The sequence below is a fragment of the Mastomys coucha genome, unplaced genomic scaffold (genome assembly GCF_008632895.1).
Source record: "Mastomys coucha isolate ucsf_1 unplaced genomic scaffold, UCSF_Mcou_1 pScaffold3, whole genome shotgun sequence".
In the NCBI taxonomy this organism is placed as follows: domain Eukaryota; kingdom Metazoa; phylum Chordata; class Mammalia; order Rodentia; family Muridae; genus Mastomys; species Mastomys coucha.
In genome coordinates, this window is record NW_022196909.1 from 64,168,467 (window position 1) to 64,190,030 (window position 21,564).

At 50.7% G+C, this 21,564-nt stretch overlaps 1 protein-coding gene across 3 annotated transcripts; it reads left to right on the top strand.

Moving 5' to 3' along the window:
- The first annotated feature begins 266 nt into the window (after positions 1-266).
- Positions 267-21,168, top strand: Mocs1 (molybdenum cofactor synthesis 1). Of its 3 annotated transcripts, none has more exons than XM_031347936.1 (11): positions 267-467; positions 5,296-5,422; positions 7,221-7,388; positions 11,291-11,455; positions 13,568-13,629; positions 13,924-14,035; positions 14,234-14,346; positions 14,740-14,850; positions 17,372-17,492; positions 17,982-18,044; positions 19,778-21,168. In XM_031347936.1, the coding sequence occupies exons 1-10, from the start codon at positions 345-347 to the stop codon at positions 18,035-18,037; spliced, it is 1,158 nt and encodes a 385-aa protein (XP_031203796.1). In that variant the 5' UTR covers positions 267-344; the 3' UTR covers positions 18,038-18,044; positions 19,778-21,168. The 3 variants fall into 3 exon arrangements, with proteins under 3 accessions (XP_031203796.1, XP_031203794.1, XP_031203795.1); XM_031347934.1 differs by having other exon boundaries at positions 17,982-18,029; XM_031347935.1 differs by lacking the exon at positions 5,296-5,422 and having other exon boundaries at positions 368-467; positions 17,982-18,029.
- The last annotated feature ends 396 nt before the right edge of the window (positions 21,169-21,564 follow it).

The window sequence follows — 21,564 nt, forward strand, 5'->3', positions numbered from 1 at the left end:
CGTAATGAAAAGAAAAAAATAAGTATAACTTGCCTAGAAGTTTTTATGCCACCACTTTACATTCTGCATCTAAAGAGAGCTTAAATCCAAGGCCAAGCAAAGCTGAAGGAAAAGAGCTTAGCCTTCCCAGACTTGGCACTTCTGCACAGGAACACCCTTCCGTCCTGGAAGGAGGTGGAACGTGTGAACTACAACTTCCAGAGGGCCATGCGGAGAAGCAACCTCGCTGATTGGCTGCTTGGGCGCCGCCTCTGCTCCTCCCCTCCGAAATGACCCCGTGCTAGGTCCCGGGCTAGAGTGCTCCGGAGGCCCACTGCAAGCCTGTTACTTCCTTTGCTGACTTCATGGCGGTGCGACTTGCGTCCCGGCTACTGCGACGGCTCCTGAGATCCAATGCCCGGGGTTGCAGCTCGGGGGCTCCGGTGACGCAGCCCCAACCCGGGGAGCCCTCGAGACCTACCAGGGAGGTAAGCCCACCCCTCCCGCCTGCACACACCCACCTGGAGGGCGATCCAAGCTTGCCACCACAATGTGCAGAATGTCTTGTAGGCTTCTTCTGGGGAAGGCCCTGGGCACTCACTGATGGGTTGCTTGAGTTCACTTCTACCCAACGGGAGGGACTCCTCGGTTTCCCCTGCACTCCCCTTCCCGGGGTTCCAACAGGTAGCTGTTCTACAGCAGGAAAAGAGGGGCTACTAAGGAGTGAGAGTTAAATTCCAGTAAGCTGTTTTAGCCCTCGCATCCACACAACCTATTAAACATTATTCCTCACCTCCCGGGTGGCAGGTGGCGAGTGCCAGTGCAGTCAGGTGTCCCCGGGACACCTGCTTCTTTGACAAGCACTGAAAATATTGTTAGCCAGGTGCCATGCCACTTTGTAGTGGCAGGGCTCCATGACCTTTCTTGTTTCTCTTGGGAGGGGTTGGCCTTATTTGATAAGGAACAGAGCAAGACCAAGCTCCGGATTAAGGAGTTCCTGCTTGTTTTCAGAGTCCTCTATTGCACTTCTCCGAGTGTTTGCAGTTACAGTAGGTTTTAAGTTTGTTGTTTTATCTACGACGTGGTTAGAGAAACACGCGAAACTGTCCCATTTCGTTTCAATCCATCCGCTTCTGGCTTTCAGGACTGAGCTCGAAATCCTAGAACTCTGAGTTTCACAATATTTGCCTCTCCCATCTTGCTCAAGACATAGGCAAGCTTTTGTCAGAGTGTTCACTTCCTCAGACCTGCCTCCCTGGGAGCCTTAGATAAAGTAGGCTTGTTGTTACAGGGCTCTCAAAACCCTTGAACTTTGTACTTGAGTGAAAAAAGCTAGGATAGCTGAGGTCACTGTGAGAGCTCTTAAAAAAAAAACAAAAAAACAATACTAGCAAAAAGAAACTTCTTCTTCACCATAATTGATTTTGTGCTTTTGGTGAGGGGGTCTGTGCAGTGTGACTAGCTGATGGCCCCTCGTCCTCACACGATCCCAGTATATCTTCTCTTGGGGCACAGTAAGGCAGGACCTTAAACCACACTTGTGCCAGCTCCTACCCTCGTGTGCTATACTAGGTCCTTTTGGGCCCCTCCTGCAAGGGCAAGCAATCATTCTGTCAACGGTGCCTCAGCCACTGCACTCTGAGTATCTCACTTGGGATCGTCTCCCACCAGTTGACAGTTCCTGGATGCTAGGGCTCCCTCAGCCTTTCTAAGTATTTTCACTGGTGTTCCCCTCAGTGCGTGCAGCCAGCCAAGCCAGCACGTGGCTTTTGGCTGCTTGAAGCACACCTAATGAGTTAGGCGGAGCAGTAGACGGAGCAAGACATAAGGAGACCTGTGATCGTATCTTTTGTTGGCCTCTAACTTTACCTGGCTTCTAATCTGTGCACTCACTTACCTTACTCTCTGTCTATGAATCCAGAGGCATAGACAGGCTCACCTTGTACAGGAGCAAAGGGCATTCGGATCTGTAAGAGCATCTTAGGGGTGAGGTGAAATTATGTTTTCAGCTCCTTTATGGAACTGTCAGTGGGCAGGAGCAGAGGTGTGAACATCTGGGACCCTCACCCTGCCTTCCTTTCCCACGGGGACCTTCTGCCTGCCCTTCATAGGGCTCTGGTAGTGTGAGGTAGAGAGCCATGGTGAATGCTTACTGGGCGCCCTGCATGTCACGGTGTGGGCGTGAAAGAGAAGTGGATCTTAGGTGGGAGCTGGCTGTACATGCAGAGTGGAGAGGGGGCCTTGGGGCAGTCTAAGGACGGGTGGACAGCTTCCACAGGCGCCGAGGGAAATGGAGAGGAAGGACAGACAGCTTCCTGAACAGATTTAGTTCAATCCAGGTAAACTCTTTCCCTCTCTCTGGAACTCTACTCTGACTTTCTGGAGGCAGAGAAGAGTTCCGGACTGAGGCCTAAGCCCCGCGCCTGTGGTGGTGTTAAAGGACTCTAGATGGCTCTGGCAAAGACAAAGTCACCTAGATGTGCAGAGTTCTAGAAAAGAGCAAAAGCTGGCAAGTGGGTGTGGAAGACAGGGAAGTGGTGCAGGAGAAATCACGGGAGTGGTTCTGGAAGGAGTGTGGAGGACAGTGCTTGGGTAGCAGGGAGGACGGTGATGGAGGAAGCAGGGAGGACAGTGATGGAGGGAACAGGGAGGACGGAGCTGGAGGGAGCAGGGAGGACAGTACTGGGGGGTAGCAGAGAGGATGGTACTGGGGGGAGCAGGGAAGACAGCTGGAGGGAGCAGGGAGGAAGGTGCTGGAGGGAGCAGGGAGGACACTACTGGGGGGAGCAGGGAGGATGGTACTGGGGGGAGCAGGGAGGAAGGTGCTGGAGGGAGCAGGGACGACAGTGCTGGAGGGAGCAGGGAGGGCAGAGCTGGAGGGAGCAGGGAGGATGGTGCTGGAGGGAGCAGGGAGGATGGTGCTGGAGGGAGCAGGGAGGATGGTACTGGGGGGAGCAGGGACGACAGTGCTGGAGGGAGCAGGGAGGATGGTACTGGGGGAGCAAGGAGAACGGTGATGGAGGAAGCAGGGAGGACAGAGCTGGAGGGAGCAGGGAGGATGGTGCTGGAGGGAGCAGGGAGGACAGTGCTGGAGGAAGCAGGGAGGATGGTGCTGGAGGGAGCAGTGAGGATGGTACTGGGAGGGTCTTTCCTTTTTTGCTTTCAACCTACTCAGCTCCCTGAAATCCACATCTCAGGAGTGGACTGTGCTGGTCAGGAATCCGAGATGCAAAGACCCTCACTCTCAGGGAACTGGGAAGGAGGCCGTTGAACAAGCTCGGGCAGCGCTTATTAAATAGTTGAGGTGTGTGCATGTGGTGTATATGTTCAGGTACATGTGCCCATGTTTTTGAAAGCCAGAAGACAGTCTCAGGTGTCACTCCTCAGGTGCCATCCTCTTTGCTTTTGAGACAAGGTCTTTTCTGGGTAACCAGGGCTTGCCAGTTAGGCTAGGCTGGCTGGCCAGTGAGCACCAGGGATCTGCCTGTTCCTCTCTCCCTAGCTCTTTAAACATGGGTTCTGGTTATTGAACTCAGATCGTTATACTTGTAAAGCAGGCATTTTAATTCCCACCTCAATTAATCTAATATAGATAATCTCTTGTGTGCCTAGAGGGGCTTGTCTCCTAGGCAGTCCTAGATTCAGGCAACTTGATGTTAACCAGCACAGATGGTAATCACTTTCTGATACTGTTGTAAGGGACCTTCAGTTGAATTAGATGAGCTTGTTTCCACTTTGCGGAAGAGCAAGCTAAGCAGGCATGTCATGTCAGAGCCATGCCCAGCTGGAGCTAGGCTTGGCCACCATTTGCAAGAAGCCAAATGAGTCAAATTAATAGTGAAAAGCAGAAAAATGTAGTTTTACTCAGTATGACCATCTTTTGCTTCTCTCAGCTTGAGACTTGTGGGGAAAATTCCAGTTCCCTAGGGGTACCTCTTTTCAGATGTCCAGGTAGACCATAAGGAACACAATGTCTCTCTAGAGTGTCCTCATCCTTCGGTCACTACCTACAAGCCATCTGTACCCGAAGATAGCTTTGAATTAGGCCCAACACAAAGTCATAACTTAAAAATGATGGGTGGGTGTGTAGGTGGGTGGGTTTTGTTTGTTTGGGCTTGTTGTTGTTTTGTTTGCACAACAGTTCTGGGGCAAATAAACTTTGTAGATGACAACATCCTGTTGCAACATCCAAAGGCAGGGGCATGCCTGGAACGTAAAAGGATCCAGGTGCTTGGTCCATAGCTAGAACCAGATCTGTAATTCAGGTTTGCCTACTTCAAAGTCTGCACCCCACCAGGACCGTTCTCCTCCGCCCTGGCTTTGCACTACAGAGTTCAGGCACTCAGAAGTCACTCGAGCTGGCAGGACTCCCCAGCTGTCTGGGAAGCTCTGTGGGAAATCTCATGCCAGTATTGAGAACCTGCTACAGGGTTAAGCCATTTGGCAGAGACCAGCCTGGAAGTGATTCTGGGCAGGCCTGTATGTTACACAGTGGTCTAATATACTGTGGTCCCCATCCTTGGATGGGATGGGATGGGGTTTCCCCACCTCCAAGAGACTGTAGGAAGTGGGGTGGGGTGCAAGTAGGTCATGAGATGAGGGAGGGGAAAAGAGTCAGGGGTGGGGCTTCCTGTATCCATGGTGAATGTGCTCGGCCAGCTGGGAGGGAAGGGTGTGTGTTGGAGGGTTGGGCCAGCTCCTAAATTACTCCTTAGCTAGGCTTGTTCTCCGGTTTCTGCTAAGTCATGTTTCTTGGTCCTCTCACTCCCAATTCCTGGATTTATTTTGGCTCCTCCCTATCTTTGCACAACTACATGTTAAATTAGAGAGAGGAGCACCTCTTGGCCATGAAGAACTGGAACCTGGAGTGACTCACTCATGGCTGAATTCCCTATAGCTGTTGATGGACAAGAAGGTGCCATTCTGCCTCAAACCTGTCTCCTAGGTAGGCTCAGCTCTTGAAGTCTACACCAGTCTTCCCTAGGCCACACAATGGCTGACTAATCCTTCCTTTTGGCACTGCATAGGGAATACATAAAGAAAAATCTAGAATTCTCACGCACTTGTACCTCCAGCTTGAATACACCTGGCTTGGGCTAAATCCTGTAGGGAAGTTCTCTGTAGTCTTGGTGGGTAGAACTGTCCTTCAGTCAGAGAGAGGAACAGTACTGTGGATAACTGGAAGGGCTGGAGGAGCTGTGAAGTAAGGGAGAGGCAGCTCATCTCTGGGCTACCTCAACTCGCCACACCTGGGCCATTTTGCCAATCTCCAGAGTCAATAGGAAGGGCTCATGCTCCATGTCCCTGTCCTTGCAGGGGCTGTCCATGAGGCTCCAGTTCCTCCAGGAGCATGCAGCTCCCTTCTCTGCCTTCCTCACGGACAGCTTTGGCCGGCAGCACAGTTACCTGAGGATCTCTCTCACAGAGAAGTGCAACCTCCGATGTGAGTCTTCTCCTGGGCCTTTCTGGGCCGCTGTCCCTCTGCCGAAGTGACATCTGCAGTCACACCAAGTCAGCTGTTCCCTCCTTCCCACTCACCTCACCTCACTGGCAGGCTGGTCAGCCTGTAGTGGCTACACAGGGCTGAAGATAGCTTTCAGATTATGGAAGCTTGGGTCTCCTTGAGATTAGATTTGTACATAGTTGTGGTCAGGTTTAGGGTAAAGAGTAGATCTGGGGTTGTTCTCCCTCTTCAAGACTCTTTCCCAAGTCCAGGACCCAGCAAGGGTGTGGGTGTCCGGGTGGGGAGAGGGTATGGGCATTGTCCATGACCATGAGGTACCCCATGTCCTGTGTGTTGGACCAGCACCAGCCACGCCGACACACACAACTCACTGTGTGATCCCAGGGATGTTCTCTGGGTACATCCACTAGTGGAGATGTGCAGTGTGGCTCTTCCTCCTTTCAGCCCCACTCCCTCCCATGTTATCCTCTCCTGCTCCCTCCTTTTCTGACCCCCTCCTGCCCTCCCACTATCTTTCATAAGTATTGAGTAAATAAACGCATGTGTATTTGCTAAGTGTTTACCCAAACAAAATGTACCACACATGTGCTTTTCGGTTCTCACCATCTCTTCAGTCCTGAGAGTCCAGGTGTGTGTTCTGTGTGCTTCTTTGACATTGTGACTCAAATACGCATTTCCAGTCTTCTGTTATTCTGATATTGTTACAGGATGTTGATGTCTTCAAAATTCACACCGAGGACCTGGTAGCTGAGGTCCAAAGAAACAAAGTCACACACATACACAATTGCAGGGGGTCAGGAGGTGGCTCATTTGGTAGAGCTTGCCATGCAAGTATGAGACCCTGATTTCATTTTTCAGAATCCATGTTTTTGTTTTTTTGAAAGGCAGGGCATGGGGGTGCTCTCTTGTAATCATAGTGCTGGGAAGGCAGGTAGGTAGGCCCCTTCATTGGCTGACTGTCCTAGCTGAGTCTGCAAATACTTAGAAAGTAAGGCCTTGCCTGCAAAAATAAGATGGAGAGTGACTGAGGGAGGGACCCCAGCTTGACCTTTGACCTTTACATCTGCACATGAGCACACACAGAATTGCAAAATGCCTTACCGTTTTCTTCGTGATTTTGTGTTGGGCTGTGCAGATAGCTGTCTGGGGCCACAGATAGCCCATCGACAGGGGTGGGCATGCCCTTGAGTCTAGCAGATCCAGCCTGAGTCTTGATAAAGGCAGAGAGTGATGGGAGGAAATGGTGCCACTACCCCCAACTCTGTGGCTCCCCTTTATCCCAATCTGCACGTTCATCTTGACAAAGAGCCCCTAGGTTTTCAACCTGATGCAAATTCTACATAGGATGGACCTGGGGACGCTGTAGCAACAGGACAGTGGCGTTCAGCAAGACAGATCATTTTCTTTCTGCTTCCACAGAAGAGGCAACTTTGCCACAGCTACACTAGCTGAGAATGGACTGTGCTGTCAGACACAAGCCAAGGCCCTGGGCGCTCTAGGTTGGTCTGCCTGGGTGCCCTCAGACTGAAGCAGCCGGTGTCTCAGGCATTCCCTTCTCTGAGAGGCTCTACTTTGGCCTAATTTACCTTCTTTAACCCAAACCCCCAGCTCCCTGATGGAGGGACATAAGGCCAGGTTACAGGGAGATGAGAAATGCCGAGTGACTTTGTACCATTCAGACAGGGTTCAGGACTTGTGTTGGTCTGCTGAGGAGCAGGACACCTGCACCTGCCTGCCGCACCTTTCTCCTACCTCTTCGTCCCCTTTCTTTTCTCAGGCCGGTATTGCATGCCGGAGGAGGGTGTGTCCCTGACCCCCAAAGCTGACCTACTGACCACAGAGGAGATCCTGACCCTTGCCCGCCTCTTTGTGAAGGAAGGTGTGGACAAGATACGCCTCACTGGTGGGGAACCTCTCATCCGCCCAGATGTGGTGGACATCGTGGGTGAGTTGGACACATGCCATTTGCTCTTCTCTCCTGTCTCATCCGGCAGGACTCCACTGCTAACTCCTGCTTACCTGACAGCTGTCACTCATGCAGACATTGAGCCCCGAAACACTCTCTAAGGTAGCTGCTACTTATTGTTTTGGCGAGGGATGATGATGGCTGGCAGGGCTTTCCCTCTTCCAAGGTCTCAGCTACTGGATGCCGAATCACAGCGGCTCGCTATGACGTTGAGGTCAGAGTCCTCACCACAAGGCCCTGTGGCCAAGCTCCTGCTAGCCACTTCTCTGCCCCTTCCCTCCTCTCTGGCCATAGCATTCCCTTCTACAGCAGCTTATAACTTGCAAGGCTTTGACCACTGCCTCCTTGTGTGTTCCTTCCAGTGTCTCTTCCCCTCAGACAGTGCAAGGTGCACACTGTAAACTAAAGATGGGCTGTCATTGGTTTTTGTTTAGTTTTAAGTTGGTTTGTATTTTGTATATAGGGGATGGGGGTCCTGTGTACATGAGCGCTGTGCCCTAGGAGATCAGAAAAGGGCATCAGATCCCCTGAGCTGGAGTTAAGGGGGGTTGTGAGCCACCTGCTGTGGGAGCTAGGAACTGAAAGATAGTCCTCCACAAGATCAGTGTGCGCTCTCAGCCACTGAGCTGTCTGTCCAAACCCGACGCACAACACTTGATTTTAAGGATCTTTCCTGCAGTCTTAAGAAGGACAGGGCCACGTCTGTCTGTGGTTTTGCTGTCCTGCGGATGTCGAGGAGCTTGGTTCCGCTTTGTTCAGTTCTTACTTCTTTGGGGTAACCTATCCTTTCCCTGAAAGTTCTTAGTGTTCCCTTTGTATCTGTTTTCCTTGAATTTTAAGAGAGCACTACACATGAATAGGCTCTTCCTTGTGTGTTCTGTTGGCATTCAGTGTAATTTCCCTTACAAAAAAAAAAAACCACTTCTTAGAAGCTCGGGGAAACATCTGAGAAAGTCCATTTTTGTTTAATTCTTTGTTCTTTCCATTACCATTTTTCTCTTTATGATCTCTATCATCTGGTTATTACCTGATCTCTTTGCCAATTTACTATGTACAGATATGTTAAGAGTGTCATTCAGTTGTCTTGTTATGGCCAGCATTGTTTTTGAGAAATCTAATGTCACTTTAAGATATACACATATACACACACATGCATATATGTATATTATAATGTACATATATGTATGTATATATGTGTATGTATGATTTTGTACATATGTGTATGTGTGGTATATAACTTTCTTGTTTTAGAAAACTCTCCCTAGCCCGTGTTGGCCTCAAACTCCCATGTAACCTAGGATGATCTTGAACTTGTGATCCTCTAATGCAGGCACTATCACCCAGCTTACACTGCCCTTTGCTTTCAGATTTCTCCCTCTTTTTTTCTTGGGAGAGCCACTTGATTTTCTTCTGACTCTGATTTCTCCTTTTGCGCCTACCTGTATCACTCACGATTGTCTTTATGGTTAACCATTTTCAGGATTTCTCTGGGTAAATTAAAGATGCAGCCTTTGTAATTAAGCTCAGCCAGTTTACGTGAGCTTTGCAGAATCCAGGCTAGTTGATAGCTATGTAATGTTTTATAAAGAATGAGTGTGTTTGTTTTTGAAGTGAAATGTGCTATACTCTGAGAATCACTTCTTTCTTTTCATTGACTTTGAAACTTGTGCCATTTCTGTCCTTTAACCCCACCCAGGTGTCAATGCAGGCTTGATAAGTGAAGCCTCTTTATCCTAGAATTTTATTTCATAACATTAATATTTTTATTATTTTTTCTATTATAAGTATCATTATGCTGATCAGGTTTTTGTTTTTGTTTTGTGGTTTTGTTTTGGGTTGTTTGTTTGTTTGTTTGTGTCACCTTGACACAGCTATGGTCATCCCAGAAGAGGTAACACCAGTCAAGGGATTGCCTCTGTAAAATTGACCTAAAGACAAGTCTGTAGGGCATTATTTTTATTAGTGATTGAGGGAGGGCCCAGCCCACTGTGGCTGGGGCCATCTCAGGGCTGGTAGTCCTGGGTTCTATAAGAAAGCAGGCTGAACAAGTCATGAAGAGCAAGCAGTAAGCAATATCCTTTCCAAGTGGAGAGCGATTGAGGACAACCCTGTCATCAACCTCTGGCCTTCTGTCTCCAGCCCCTCAAAGTAGTCAAAAGAATACTTCACCACCACCACCACCCCCAGATCTATAGATACAGATGGTTGTAAGCTGCCCTGTGGGTGCTGGGAACCAAGCCTGACTTTTTTTGCAAGAGAAACAAGTAGCTGAGCCGTCTCCCCAGCCCCTTTGCATCAGCTCCTGCCTCCGTTCCTGCCCTGACTGAGTTCCTGCTCTTATTGCCTTTGATGATGAACTGTCATCTGGAACTGTGAGTGAAATTAGCCCTTTCCTCTGCAAGCTGCCTTTGGTCATAGTGTTTCGTCACTGCAACAGTAGCCCTAACTAGGACACCTACACTGTAAAAGAAAACTTGTTTATTATAGAAAAAAATAATTCTAGTTATTTTTAAAAATCTGACTGCAATCTAGTCATTGATTGAAAGTTGCCACCCTGAACATGTGACACTGTATTACTAACATTGTGTTCCTATAATAAAATACCCTTAGCAACTGATTTTATAGAGAGAAAGATCTCTTTGGATACTCAGGGTCAGGGGACTTCATGGATTCTGACTGTGGTGAAGGCTGGAGTGTGTACCTCAGTCAGTCTTGAGCCAGGATTCAGAGAGAGGATTCTCAGAGCCCTAGTCCTTTCTTAACCTCCCCCTCCCCTGGCCATGGCCTAAGACCTCTCATTAGGTTCTACCTCTTACCTCTTATCGGGCTCCATTACCTCCCGATAGCACTACTCCTGGGACCAATCCTTTACCAACAGGCCTTTCAGAGACATTGAACATCAGACCTTAGTTCACCGTGACATCATTGGATCTGAATGACCAGATAGGATGCTTCCAACCTCACTGTTTCCTTTCCTCTGTTCTTTTGCACGTAGTTCTTTAAGATTCCTAAGAAGATAGCTTGGTCAGTAAAATGCCTACTGTGTGAGCATGAGGACCTGAGTTCACATACCCCATCACCCATGTAAAAAAACAAGTATGGTGGTATATGCTCATGTTATTGCAGGGCTGAGTGCGGGCAGGGACAGGAGGATCTATCTGTGGGACTTGCTGGCCAGCCAGTCCAACTAAACCAGGGACCTCCAGGTTCAGAGAGATGTCCGCTTTCAAAGAACCAAGTGGAAAGTGATTGAGGATGACCCTGTCATCAACCTCTGGCCTTCTGTCTCCAGCCCCTCAACTGTGCTTATTAACTTGGGAATTTAAGAACTTTTCTTAATCTCTTGAAGCTTCATTCCTTCCTTGTCTACTAAATGGGGAACAGTCCCTGCTCCATGGCTTTACTGAGCTAACCTCCTTAGCAGAGCACCCAGCCTGGGGCGAGCACCCAGTCCAGGGCAAGCACCCAGTGTGTCAGCTGTTGGTTATCTTTATCCTGGTTCTTATTTATTTATTATAGAGTGTTCTGCCTGTATATATGTATGTGTGCCACATGTGTACCTGGTTCCTGGGGAGTCAAAAGAATATTTCACCACCACCACCACCCCCAAATCTACAGTTACAGATGGTTGTAAGCTGCCCTGTGGGTGCTGGGAACCAAACCTGGCTTTTTTGCAAGAGAAACGAGTAGCTGAGCTGTCTCCCCAGCCCCTTTCTTATCCTGGTTTTTATTTCCACTCTCGTTCGTTCCTTACCAAGCCCAGCCTGGTTTACAAGAGGCTGCAAACTGCCTCTCTGCACTCGGTCCGTTTGGAGTAAGAGCTTTGCCTTCCTGTTCTTCTCCCAGGGCAAACAGTCTAATGCACCCTCTTATCTCTCCAGCCAGACTTCATCAGCTGGAAGGACTGAGAACCATCGGCGTCACCACCAATGGCATCAACTTAGCCCGGCTCCTGCCCCCGCTTCAGCAGGCAGGGCTCAATGCTGTTAACATCAGCCTGGACACTCTGGTTCCTGCCAAGTTTGAGTTCATCGTCCGCAGAAAAGGTGATCACAGGCAGGCCAAGGTGTGGTTCTCCCCAGGATATGACAGGGCTCTGTGTGTTTCTGGGGAGGAAGGGGAGATTCTGGAGGGTGTCACTTCCTCCTGGTGTCTGGATTCTGGATGTGCACTCAGTAAGGAATATACACCAAGGCCAAGCCGTTTGCCTGGAGACAGGAGGGCCAGCTGGTATAGAAATGATCACCCCGAGGTGTCAGGCCCAAAGTATGCAGCAGGGCTCCTGTGCCATGTAGACATAAGCCTCTTTTCCATTCACCCTGTTTCAAATATTCTCACATATGTCTCCCTTGTGCTGGCTTCAGGGCCTCTGATGGCAGGTGGAGCCAGCCTGTCGCTCTGATCTCCTTAAGTCAGAGTCTGGCTCCTCTTAACCATGGGTCCTCTACTCTGTGAATGTTGGGGTGTGGGCTGTCCATCACTCTGGAAGGTCAGAGTGGGGCTAGGAAAGGCGGTTGTCCACCCCCTTCTTTTGAGCAGTGTCAGTACCAGCCATACCACTGCTTGTTCCTTCCCTGCCCCGTGCAGCCTCCTGCTTTTACCCTTTCTGAAGCTGACTAAGCTCTGGCTGTGTCCTTTCTCTAGAGAGGACTGCAGTATCCACCCTGACGAAATTCAAAGTGTAGTAAAGTAATACAGTTTTTATGAATTTATATATTTATATTTTATTTTTGGTGGGGGGACATGTTTGTACTTACATATTTGCGGGTGCCTGTGCTGGTGGAGGCCAAAGGCCAACCTCAGCTGTTACTCCTCATGAGTTGTCCATCAGGAATTTTCTGAGACAGACTCTCTTGCTGGAATCTGAGATAACGCTGGGATAGACTAGGTTGGTTGGCCAGTGAGGCCTCATTTGCCTCTCCACCTCACGGGGTTGGGATTACAAATATGCCCATCACGTCCAACTTTCAACACATCCCGGGGATCAAACTTAGATTCTCATGCTGTGTCTGAACCCTACAGGCTGCTGGAATAAAACATAAAACCATGTAGAACAGCCTTTGCTGATGTCTCGGTATCTGCTGGAGTGCCATGGGGATGGAGAAAGCTCAGAGTGAGGAAGGTTCATAACTCATGAAAGACAGAGAATGTGAAGATAAGATTCTGCTGGCCTGGGGCACAGAGAGCTTGGATCTAGGGCACTTCCTCTGAGAGAGCTATGAACAGAGAACAAGAGGTCTGGGAAGTGGGAAGTGAAAGGGACTGCCCCATCTCTATCTACATCATTCTCTCCTCTCCTGGAGTCCTTCCTTACTACAAGCCCTACTACCCCAGGACACAGCCGACATCAGGGTCTCAGCCCTCCTGTTTATGCTCTGGCCTTTCCCTGCCTCTGAAGGAGCAGCTGTTGAGAACATGCCAGTGGGAGAGGTGCCTGCATCATACAAGGTGGTGTGTGAAGACCACAGCAGGGCCTCAGTTTCCCCATGTAGACTGGGCAGACAGCCAGATCATGGGTCAGCTAACTGTGGCCCACAGGCCACATCCAGGGCTTGGAACCAGGAGTGTGTTTTACAGATGACATTTGTAATCATTAATTATTGAGAACATGACCTATGAACTCCAATTAGACAACTGTATCCTTGAGAAAGCAGCCATTTTTCTGTCCCACATGATAAAACCCCACATTGGGTCTGGTGAGTTAGTGAATAAAGTAATTCTAATTCCAAGGAGGAGCCAGTGCCCTCTTCTGACCTTCATGAGTGCCAGGGACATGTGGTACACAAACAAACATTGCAGGCCAAACAGCCATATACATAATATGAAAGAGAGAAAGAGAGAAAGAAAGGAAGAAAGGAAGGAAGGAAGAAAGAAAGTCAACCAATTGAGGGAGACAGTGTTGCAGAGAGACACCACCACAAATATATGAATGTGCCTACATACATGCAAAAAAAATGTTAATAAAAATGAAAATCGTATTGCTATGCTTTGAATTTAGTGAAAACAAGGCTCGTGTCATACACCCACCTAGAGTCTGCGAGCTACATCCAGGCCTGAGATGCTTGTTGTCTAGTTCGTGAGAGAAATCTTGTTCCATATGGCGCTGGCCATTTCCCGGAGAAGGGGGTCCCTGAATCTTTGCTTCTCTCTCTCCACAGGCTTCCACAAAGTTATGGAAGGTATCCACAAAGCCATCGAGCTGGGTTACAAGCCTGTGAAGGTGAGGGCCTGTCACTCTTGCTGGCTCCTGCCTTCCTTCCTGACCTTGGGTCCATGACACCTGGCCAGTGAGCATGTACCTCCCACTACTTCTTGCCAAGTTACACCTAGCTCCCACTTCTCCCAGGTTGGGTGTAGAGAAAAGCAGTGGCTTTCCCCCTATGGAATACCATAGGGGGAGTACTGGGTGTCAAGAGGCGAGGGCTGGGTCCTAACCAGGTGCCCTGCCCCCCTGAGCTCATCCTCATGCAAGCATGATGCAGACAGCTCTCACCTCACAGTTGTCCTTGGCCAGGTGAACTGTGTGGTGATGCGAGGCCTGAATGAAGATGAGCTACTGGACTTTGTGGCTCTGACAGAGGGCCTTCCCTTGGACGTGCGCTTCATTGAGTACATGCCGTTTGACGGTGAGTGACAGGGGGTTCTATGGGGAGGGGAGGGATGGCTGGACCTCAGGGCTGGCCCAGGTCCTGCTGATACCTGGGGTGCTGGGAGGGATAGTGTGGAACATTCTGGAGTCAAGTCTGGATGTGATTTGATCCTCGGGCAGGGTCCCTTTCATCTCTGGTTCAAAAGCTTCCCCTGCCACCTGCAACTAAATACAGGCAACAAGTGGAACTTCAAGAAGATGGTTAGCTACAAGGAGATGCTGGACACCATCCGACAGCGGTGGCCAGGGCTGGAGAAGCTGCCGGAGGAGGACTCCAGCACTGCCAAGGTTGGGGAGCAGGAGGGCGGAGCTGGGGATGGTCGTCATCAGAGTTGGTGGGGTGCTGCTGTGAGTTCAGAGTGTAGCTTTGGAGCAGGTGTTCAGCAGTGCCCTGGTTGCTTTAAAAGAGCAGCCTAGATGTGGATGGGTAAGACACCAGAGGCCAGGATTCTGCAGGGAACTCCTGTCCCTCTCCTCCACGCAGGCTTCTTTAGGCCTCCCATCCACATAGACTTTTATCCATAGCGACTTTTCTTCAGAGCAAGACAGGCAAAGGCAGGGGCTCCTGAGTCACCCACCACACTGAAGAGAGCTGCGGAGTGGGGTCCCGACATCAGCCAAGGGGATCTCGGGAGTGAGGGGTGGCCCACCCTCACCCTCCCACTGCCCTTCTCCCCCTAGGCCTTTAAGATCCCTGGCTTCCAGGGTCAGATCAGCTTTATCACATCCATGTCAGAGCATTTCTGTGGGACCTGCAACCGGCTGCGCATCACAGCTGACGGGAACCTCAAGGCGAGTATCTCTGCCCCACCCACCCCAAGGACTCCTGGCCACCCAGTTCTCTCACAGTCCACCTGAGCTCTCTGAGTACAGGGGGCGATCAGGAGCCAGTGCAGGGAAACTTGGGAGTAACCGGAATGAATCTGGTGTGTGTGTGTGTGTGTGTGTTCCTTGTTTCTTCAGTCCTTCATTCTTTGGTCTCAGGAGTCATCTCCAGCACTCAGTGCTGGCAGATGGAGTCCAGCACAATGGTTAGCCGTTGTGTCATCATGGTTAGCCTCTTCCCCCCAGCCACGGGCTCACCTCTGAACCAGCACCCAGGACTCACTCAGCTACTTGCCATGCTCTGGGTCTGGGCCTGGGCCTGTGGAAGGGCGCATTTCCTTAAGGCCATATGAACTTATTGCCAGATTCAAAGAGGTGGTGGGCACAAGCAAAGTGGCCTTTGTCCCATGTGTGTCAGTGCTGGCAGTGAGGACGATGAGCCTCGAGAAAAGGCTGAGGTCTAGACTCACACTGCTTGACATCAGATCTGGGGGTCCACACTGGTGAGGGCTGTGATTCAGAACAATTTCTGACTGTAGGGAGCAAAGTGAAGTCTCTCTGAACAAGGGGGAGACATGATCTCATCTTCATGGGACTTGAACTTAAACTCAGTAAAAGGCCATTGAGCAATGATGAAGACACACATAGGTGTGTGAGGGTGACGATGTGAGGTTGTGCTGAGGAGATGGCTCTGTGCAATCATGGGGACCCAAGTTTGGACCTCCAACTCCCATGTAGAAAGCCAGGCATGGCTGCATGCTTGCAATCCCAGTGCCAAGAAAGTGGAGACAACAGCCTCTGGAACTACAAGCCGATCAGTCGAGCTGAGCTAGTGAAGTCTAGGTCAGCGAGAGACCCTCTCTTAAAAACCAAGGTACAAGGTGATTAAGGAAGATACATGATGTTGACCTTTGTCCTCCATACATGTGCTTACACACACATACACACACACACACACACACACACACACACACACACACACACACGTACCCATATACAGGAAACATAGACACACATATACAAAACAAAAACCATGAGACCAAAAAAAAAAAAAAAAAAAAAGAGCTTGGTGGTATGTATAGGGAGTTTGGGAGTGTTGGGTGGCTGCTGGGCCTGGGGTCTCTTGATGATTGTGGTTGGAGCTGCAGGTTTGGGGGCTGCCCATTTGAATACAGAAAGAACTGTACCCTGGGTTAGTGAAGATGGGGACCTTCCTGGGCTGGAGCCAGACATGCCTGGGTGTGCAGGCGGCCTCTCCATCAAGCTCGCTGTGGGAAATGTAAGACAAGTGTCTAAGAAGAATGGGAAGCTTATTTAGAGTGAGAATTACAGTTCAGGGACATCGAGGGATTCTGATGGCCAGCAGCCAACAACTGGCCCCACCTCCATGGGAGATGGAGGAAGCCATGTCATTGGAGTCCAGTGAGGCTGCAGCCTTGAGGGAAGAGGGCTGGGGCATCTGCTGTGGAGAGAAGCAGCTGCTGCCAGAGATGGCAGAACAGGGAGGAAAGCCAGGGCCTTCTCTTCCTTGCTTCTGAACTCCCAGGCAGAAGGTGGTCCAGGAAGCCCCAGGAGAAGTCTATGGAGGACTCAACCTAGTATTGTCAGTGAAGGGCAGAGAGGAACTGGGGCCCGTGGTGTAGGAAGTGGGGATGCCCAGCATCGCTGGAGAAGCTGAGCCTTCGGAGAGCCCTGGCTTCTCCGTTTCAAACGTTCTGTGTGTCTCAGTGCACAGCTGACACACACAGGGTTCTGTGGCAGAGTGGCTGTTGGTTTTCCAAGCGACCATATTCCCATCCCTATTTCCATCCCCATCCCCATGACTGTGTCAAGACTGAGGGACCACAGGATGTGGTCTCCAGCCAGGTGTGATGGCTCACACCTGCAGTCCCAGCACTTGGGAGTCAGATGGAAGAGGGTCACCGTCAGTTTCAGGACATGTTGGACTACATAGCCGGAGCTTAAGAATGAGTTTCTGTGTCTCAGAAACAAAAACCCCAAAGCTGTCGTCTCCAACAGTACTCAGCTGCTGAGCTATCACGCGGGGACCATGGGCCAAGTCAGGGGCAGTAAGGTACTCATGCCCATACTGAACGGAACCAGGAAGGGCTGATGGGAAATAAGATATGTGTACCACCTCCAGGGTACTCAGCTCCTCTTGGTTGGGGTCCCCTCTCATGGTGCTACGGTCCCCATCAGGTATCTCAGAATAACAGCAGCCCTGGCTTCTTATGTTCTCCTTTTGTATCTTTCAAATTCTCAACAAGCACTGTACACTCTTAAAGGAATACAATTTTGCCTCTTGCTTGTCCAGCCTCTCGGGCCCCTCCGTGCAGGCTCTTCTGTCCCGCATGGCCCTGGGTCCTGCTTCAAGTGCGATCCTGCTGTGGGAGGTGTGAGCACAGCTTGGTGGGGCTAGCTGCTCAGAAGGTGGATGGAGGCAGAGGCTCTGAATGAGGCGGCATGGGCATGTTCTCATCCACAACAGGTCTGCCTCTTTGGGAATTCTGAGGTGTCACTGCGGGACCACCTGCGGGCAGGGGCCTCTGAGGAGGAGCTGCTGAGAATCATTGGGGCAGCAGTGGGTAGGAAGAAGAGGCAGCACGCAGGTAAGGGCTGGACAGGAGTGGGCGGGGTCAGTGGGAGGGAGGTTGAAGGGTGGGGAGGGCCCGGGTCGGTGGGAGGGAGGTGGGGTGGTGTAGGAGGATGAAGCAAGTCTAGGCTCAGGCTGGCCGCTGTAAGTGCAGGTCTGGCCTGTTCACTTCCATTGGAATGTTGAACTTAGAGCGTGATGGTGGCGGTTCTTATTTGAGGAAGCTGACATACATTGGCAGCACAGGGAACCCCAAATTTTCCAGGACTATTTTATCGTGCTGAGGGATGCCACTGGCTCCCTGGATTCTCATGCATTGTCTTTGGGAGAGGAAGGGATTCCAGGTCCCTGGGCATTTCCACACTGGATGGCCTTGCAGCGATGTACATGAGGGTTATGACAGGACACCTGTGGCTGTGCACAGGACTTTTGGAGCACATTCATCCGCCCATGCATTCACTCTTGTCTCTCCTCCCTTGCTTTTCTCCACACCCATCTCTCCCAGGCATGTTCAATATTGCCCAGATGAAGAACCGGCCCATGATCCTCATTGGTGGGTGACCTATCAGTACGTAACTACTCACCCTTGTCATTTGGGGGGTCCTGTGGGGTGGGGGTGGGCCCCCTCTGTGAGGCAATCCCTGCTCTGCCTCTTAATAGCCTTCATTTCTTTTTAAATCTCCCCCTTCATCTTTTCCAAAATTTTCCATGTCTGCTATTCCCTGCCTGTAGCAACCCCCTTGTCTTTGGACTACAGAATGGCAGAACCCCTCTCTGGAAGTCAGGGCAAGGGCTTCTACAGACCTGATGCTCACCGAGTTAGCTCTTCCCCAAGAGAGGAGCTCCTAGTTCAAAAGGAGATCTCCTTAGCTCTGGAGTCTCTCAACATGACACAGGTGTCCCTTCTCTGCCACGTGGAATGCTTGTGCATGTGAGTGGCTCCTCAGTTGTCTCAAGCAGGCATAAGTTGAGTCAGCTCTCTGAACATGCAGGATTTGAACTTGCCAGTTCCTTAACTCCAGGGACTGTATGCATAGGGCGCATCTCAAGTATAGGACAATTCTTCAAGTGAAGACACCACTTCATAAAGTCCTGTCCTGGGGAACTGAGTTGGTCCCTGAGGATCTAGGAATGCCACTGCTGTCCTGCTCAGTGCCACATGGCCCCAGATGAAGCCTGACCCCCTAGGTCACACCCACCCTTCTGAATTAGAACGTTGGGACAGAAAAAGCACTAGGCGAACCTGAAGGGAATGGGTCCTTCCTTTAAAGCTTGGAGCAAAGTGACCCCAGTAGCCCAGAGGCCCAGAACAAAGTACATTCCATGAGCCAGAGATAGCCCAATGTCCACTGCAGCACAGTGGCCACCAGAGCAGAAAAGACAGGTGACAAGGAAGCAGTCCCGTAGGGAAGGTATCTTAGTCACCTCTCCTCCCCGTTATCTCCCCAGCCCCGGGTCTTGGTCTAGGCTTATGCATCTTCACAGCCAGGGATGGGAACACCTTGATGGCCTTCCCTCTAACAGACAAGGGTGAGGCCCAGAGCATGCCAGAAGAGGAGACATTAGGGAGACTGTTAACCTCATATGGATTCTCTTAACTGAAATGTGTGAGTGACTAGACTGGCCTGATTTTCATAAGACAAGGGTTGCCTGGGTCAGGGTCTCTCTGACCCCCATGAGCCTGTGAACCACTTAGAGACCCTACTGGTTCTGTGTGGGAAGCCATTGTGGAAGCATCCACTCCCGTGTGCTGTTGATCATGGTGCGGACATCAGCTTTCTGTCTGTTCTTTGGGCACAGTCTGCAGCATCCCCAAGGTTTCCTGAATATGGGAACCCATCTGACTTGATGTCCTTGTGAGGACTGGCGTTGTTTAAGTAGCTGAGCTATGTACTTGGTATCCTACCTGTCAAAAACATGATTGCTGGTCCTTTTCCATCAGAAGAATCAAGGTGGAAATACCTGTGCTTGGTGATCCAGGGGGAGACTTAGCTAGTTCTAGGAAAATGAAAAGCTAGGCTTTCAAAGGCTATTTGATCCTTCAGGCCTTAGGTATGTCATAGGAAACCTTTGGGACAAAGTTCAGAAGCACAAGGAGCCGGAAGTGATCTTGCTCTGCCACTGCTGAGGAGCATAAGCCGAACTGTGCAGCTTCTGCCTCGTCCCTTCTGTGTGTGCCTTTGTTCTTCCTTTCTTCCCAGTGTGAACAAGAACTCATGGCGGGGCAGGAGAGGGGCAGGAGAAGAGGTGACGGGAATGCTTCGGGGGCTTAGTCTCTTCTCTTCCCTTCTTGCTTTTCAGGGGTACTTTTGATGCTTCGAGATTCCCCACCAGCTAATTGGAGCACTTTCTCCTGGGATCCCCTCCATGTTTGGAATCCAAGTGCCAGACAGTGTCTCTCTGACCAGATGGCAACTTTGTGGAAGAGACACTGTGTCCCCATGGCCCTTCCTGTGTCTCAGCCGTGCCTGGGATCTGGCTCCCCTCAGAGACACTACAGCTCCTACCCAGACCCTGACACTCACTCAAAGTGCCTTAGCACAGGGTCCCAGGCCCCTGATGTCCCCTCAGGTTCAGGGCCGACCTCAAATCAGCTAACTCATGTGGATTCCGCAGGGAGGGCAACTATGGTAGATGTGGGTGGGAAGCCAGAGACGGAGCGGGTGGCTGTGGCCTCTGCCGTGGTACTTCTTGGACCCGTGGCCTTCAGGCTTGTCCAGCAGAACCAACTGAAGAAGGGCGATGCTCTGGTGGTGGCCCAGCTGGCTGGAGTCCAGGCAGCCAAGCTAACTAGTCAGTTGATCCCCCTCTGCCACCATGTGACCCTGAGCCACGTGCAGGTGCAGCTGGAGCTAGACAGCACACGCCATGCTGTGCTGATCCAGTCCTCCTGCCGAGCCCGGGGCCCCACCGGGGTAGAGATGGAGGCACTGACCTCGGCTGCCATGGCTGCCCTTACCGTGTATGACATGTGTAAGGCGGTCAGCAGGGACATTGTGGTGACAGAGGTAAAGCTCATCAGCAAGACTGGAGGGCAGCGGGGGGACTTCCATCGGGCTTAGAGTGCCATACTCGACAGTCATGGTTCCCAAGGGGATGCAATCCAGGCTGAGGAAATGATGTCAAATCCCTCCAAATCTAGTAATTAGACCTAGGATCACCCTGACCCTTTACCACTAACCTGTGAGATGTCCTCAACAGAAGGCACGTGAAGCCTTGACACCTCCCAGGACTCTGGCAATGAGAGTTTTGATATTGGATATCCAACACACACACACACACACACACACACACACACACACACACACACACACACGTGTCATATTGCTCAGGTTGTTTCAGACAGACAGCTTTAGGCAGCCCTTCTCATTTAGGGTCCTCTCTTCTCTTTCCCCCGGGAGAGAATAAGGGCTCATTAAGCAGAGGAACCTGCTCTGAGGAAGGAAAAGCACAAGCTCCCTAAAGAATGTATCACAGACTGCCTCCCCCACCTCCAGCCCGCTCCTCTGACAGACGGGATGCACACTTATGGACCGCAACCCTAAGGACCTGTGCCAGCATCTACCCACACCTGGTTCTGCTCACTGTGGTCTGCCCACCCCTCTCTACTCTGGCATGTATCAGGGAAAAAGGAGTTGAAGGTGACCTTGACCCTCACAGCGCACAAATAAAGCCACAATGCCAGCTTTGGAGATGAGGACTGGGGACTCTTGTCTGTCAAGAAGGCACAAAGTGCTCATTTTTACCACATGAGCACTTTATGAGCACCCATTAGCCACATTCTAAGACATGCCCTAAAGGGTGAGTGTCGGGGAGAAGGCCTAGAAAGGCCAAAGGATATAGTCTCTGGACCCAGAGGCAAATCCAGAATGTATCCTAAGGCAATTTCACAGGTGAGTGTCCCAGACTCAGCTGTAGCTATCTTGAGTGCTTGGAGACGGGCTTGGGAAATAGAGGCTCCTAGTGGATGCACCCCAAACAGTGGCCTGGCATACAGCTTCTCTAAGATGGATGGCATCCCCTGTACAAAGGTATGGTGATGGGTGTTTAGCCATTGGCTCTTTAAAAGATAAACAGGTTCCCGTGAC